General features: G+C 45.3%; 1 protein-coding gene across 1 annotated transcript in view; it reads right to left on the reverse strand.

Annotated features, from left to right (window-relative positions):
- The window catches only part of TBCEL (tubulin folding cofactor E-like), a 19,166-nt gene extending 18,744 nt beyond the window's left edge, over positions 1 to 422 (reverse strand). Inside the window, exon 1 of the mRNA XM_009330399.1 lies at positions 290 to 422. Coding sequence (XP_009328674.1) covers positions 290 to 422 — 133 coding nt within the window. The remainder of the gene's footprint in view (positions 1 to 289) is intronic.
- Positions 423 to 4,034: the final 3,612 nt, after the last annotated feature.

Here is a 4,034-nt window from a genome sequence, read left to right on the forward strand (position 1 = left end):
CCTTATTTCCATCTTTCATTGACAGGATTCTGATTCTGTTATGCTGGCAATAACAGGGGTAGAGAAACTTACTTGTTTTTTGCAGCAACTGGTTCAGCCACTAGATCAACCTTCCATTTTTGTTAGATTCCAGTCTCTCAGGTCTTCAGTAAGAAACACGTTATAATACATCGTGATGTTTCTTTTTCTGGTCAATACAGGGCAATTCTCCTTTCAACATAAGCAAGAACAACCAAGAAACTGATCCCACCCAAAACCCCACAGATGCTCAGAAAGACCAGAACCCTACCTTTCATAGGTGAACCCTGTGGAGTTGCTGGGACATGCACGCCCATACCAGGTCCACGACGATACGGGAAGTTCTCGGGGCTGTATTTCTCACAAAGAACTTGCATGAAACTCCTTCCGCTGGACTGGTCCATGCTCCCGTCGTGGACTTCTAGTTAACGCAGAAAAAAACAGAGCATATAAACAGTCAGCAACTAATAATCACCTCCAGTAGTGGTCCTTGGGAACACAGGACAGAAAGCGACCAGCCAGGTCATGGGTAGTACTCCTTCTGAACTGCAGGTTAGTCTAACGGGTCATATTTCAAATTCGAGATTACAGTAAAACATTACCTGAAAAGAAACCAAAACCGAAGAGAGGGCCCAAGCTACACAAATGTACTTTCAACCATACCATTAGAGGCCAAGTACAAGACCTCCTTGCCCCACATGCTCTTCCAGGACAGTTCCCAATACGCCCCACGCTGTAAAAAGTGACTTCTGTTTCTCACAAGAGGACTGAGGGATATTCATAGATACTCTCAAACACATTTTCAGAGCAGCAAGGAGGAGAACGAGCAAAGAGCTGTTTATAAGTAAGAGATTGCTCAAACAGGTGTTTTCATCCTGTAACTTCCCTTTCCTCTAGCTCAGGACTTTCAGTCAAGATCGGCTTTTTGGATGGGGAAAAAAAAAGGAAAAAGAAAAAGGACCCGCAGCTCCCTAACTGTTTATAAAGAAACACTATGCAAAGCAGGTTATGGTTTGTTTTTTTTTAAAATCAGGCCAATGCTGTAAACAGCCCGGAACTCAACACCCTCTGCTAGCAAGACTTCCATCAGTTGGCCCACAGGGTGTCATGGAAATACTCGAGTTTGATAGTAAGCTCACTCAGGATATCTCAGGGCTCTCACCTCCACTGACAGCAGTGGCTCGTTCAAAGCAAGCTTTGGCCTTCAAACGGAGCATCATCATTTCTCCTCTGACATTTGCTAAGAACCACAGTTCTTCCGTCCTGCTTGCACACCCGGGCTTCTAATTAGAATGTAACTGCTGTATCATGAAACACACTCGAGCACATATGAGCACATCATTTAGCCAGCCCAAAAGCAAGTTTTGCCAATTCAGTTTTGCAGCTGTTTAATGTATCTGGAAGATAAACATGCCCTCCCTATCTACGCATGTCCCAGAACAGAACGGCACAGGAAAAAGGACTCGCCACACCACGAGCTGCTGACCTGCCTAGAAAGATATTGAGTGTCAGTTGGAAGTATATTTGGCACAAAGATACCGCTATGGTCGGCGTTCTGCTGTACCCTAGGTGGAACTAAGCTTATCTGTCCTACTTTCCTGCACATACTCTGAACTTGGTATTTCGTGGTTTTCCGGATAATAAAGGAGTCGAGCTTGATACATGCACAAAGAAAGGGAACCACGTTGTTCCCGGGTTTCACAGAGGTCTTGTAGTCCAAAGCAGGGCCTGCTACCCCTCACAGGCACGGACGAGAGATCCGCATCCGCCCGTTCCAACGACACAAGGCACAAACTTGCAGGAATCAACTGCAGGTTTCCTACAGCGTACAATTAGTCAAGGAGCAGCATTTTCGCTAAGTACCGTGTAATTACATTTCTAGCATACTAGCAAAACCCAGCTCACACAGAGACATACATTCTGCGCGTAAACCTGCATCTCCAGGACTCCTGGTGGAAATCCATACTTCCGAGTTCATGGTGGGGCCACGCGTATGTTGAAAGCGGTATTGCTAACCAATGCCCAATTAAAGTATCTGCCTGCTGCCACAAACTTTCCTTTAGATTTATTACAGGCAAGGATAGATATAAAATCCTGAACAAAAGTGATTTAACTAAGGTTCAGGTTCCCTTTGCTGAGAATCACCTGTTTAACAAGCTCTGCTTTACTTCTTCATAAACGGACTACCTAAAACACCTCTATCACAACGGACTTTGGTGTAATAAGAAGCAAGTTGACTGAAGCCTCTTACAATTTTTATATTATATATAAAGTTTACATGTCATAAATAGGGATTTAAAGGATTGGTCTTACTTCAAAAAAAATCCCACACCTTTTTCAGCCCTCAACAACTTGGTTGATTCATATCTCAGACTCAACTTCATGCCACTAGTCTATCTAGAATCGAAAAAGAAATCCTCAAATCAAAGTTTGTGTTAGGAACAAGGCATTTAATTTTACGCTAAAACATTCCGCATGCTACAGGAACAATTTGCATTGACAGCCAAGGCTTTAGGCTGAAAGGCCTCATTCCAGAGTGGTTTGGGAACTCAGTACTATAGGACAGACAGATACCGCTTTCTAAATGCACATTGAGACCTCCTGGTCTGGAAATTCTGGAACTGCCCCATGCATAAAGCTTTCTGTCCTTCACGCTGCTTTTCTATCAACTCCATTCCTCTTTATCCGCTGAGCAAACATCAGCTAGAAATTCCACATGAGAAAGTCACCTTAACATCGCACTAGAGGGAAAAAACTGTGTTTCCAGTTACAGTATGAGAGCAACCCAGAACTGAGAGAAAAAACCCAAATGACATTTACACCCAACAACTTTGAATCACAAACATTTTCTTTCTCAAGCTTTACTTTTGCATGCCAACACTATCACCAGATGACAAAAACATCAGGGAGTGGGCAGTCACCTTTTCCAGCCACCTTTTCCACTCCCCTTCTTGTCAGATTTCACATTCACTGTAATCATCTGTCACGCACGTGGCTTCTTTGAGTCACTGCAATTGCTTGAGAGCAAGGATTAAGAGAATATGCAAAAAAAGCATGACACATTTTAGGTGAATGTTGTCTGTACAAGGGCAGGACAGGACGATTTGCAAGGTGCGCATTTCTGAGTGTTTTCCTACTGACGGCACAAGGAACAATTCATATCCTAAAATAACTTTGGGTCTTCTGGATGACAGCATAGATTGCAAAAGACGTGCTCAGTCTTTGAAAGATGTCAACGAATAGTCTTTGTTGTCTATATTTAAACGTTCCGCTGGGAGGCTGCGGCCCCAGTGACATACGACATGGCAAGCGTCTGCGAAGAGGAGCATGACCCTGACTTGAGATCCAAGGGAAACCCAGCGGGCTGCTGCAGCTGATGAGTGAAGTGAAAGGAGAACACTAGAAACGACACGAAAAATATTTCTATCCCCGTGCTATAAGCCTGCGAGGAGAATAAGAGACCCTTCAGGAGAATTACACCGTTAATGACATTCTAACGAATTCCAGTGCCACTCAAACGCCTACAGAGCAGGTCCTAACCAGCCACACACCAAATGCCTTTTTACATGTTTGTATACGTGAAAAACAAAGCGTAAGGAATAGATGCAACAGAACAAGCATCTGTCTAAATGAAGCTGATGTGTCCTTTTCCTAAGACGCGATTCAGGGAAATTATTTTTGAAGCGATCTTGAGAGACAGGTGAGCGAATGCCATCAGGGTAGACAGACCGACCCTCTGAGGCACCAGGTCAAGCTGCCCAAGCGTGCGGAACGCTGTCAGGGACTTCGTCAAAGCAAGCACAGCTATTTGCTCACCCGCCACAGGACCACGCTGCTGGAAACGGCCACCGCTAACGGCAGGGGCTGTGGCGAGGAGGTCAGAAACGGCAGGAGAGGTGCCAGGCACGCCACCTGACGCACGCCCCGCTTCTGGCCCGGACTCTGACATTACGCTACCGGGCCGGCGATCCCCTTCGGGGGCTGCCGGGAAAACCAATTCCGCCGCAGAAGTCGGC

The sequence above is a fragment of the Pygoscelis adeliae genome, unplaced genomic scaffold, assembly GCF_000699105.1.
Source record: "Pygoscelis adeliae isolate BGI_AS28 unplaced genomic scaffold, ASM69910v1 Scaffold608, whole genome shotgun sequence".
In the NCBI taxonomy this organism is placed as follows: domain Eukaryota; kingdom Metazoa; phylum Chordata; class Aves; order Sphenisciformes; family Spheniscidae; genus Pygoscelis; species Pygoscelis adeliae.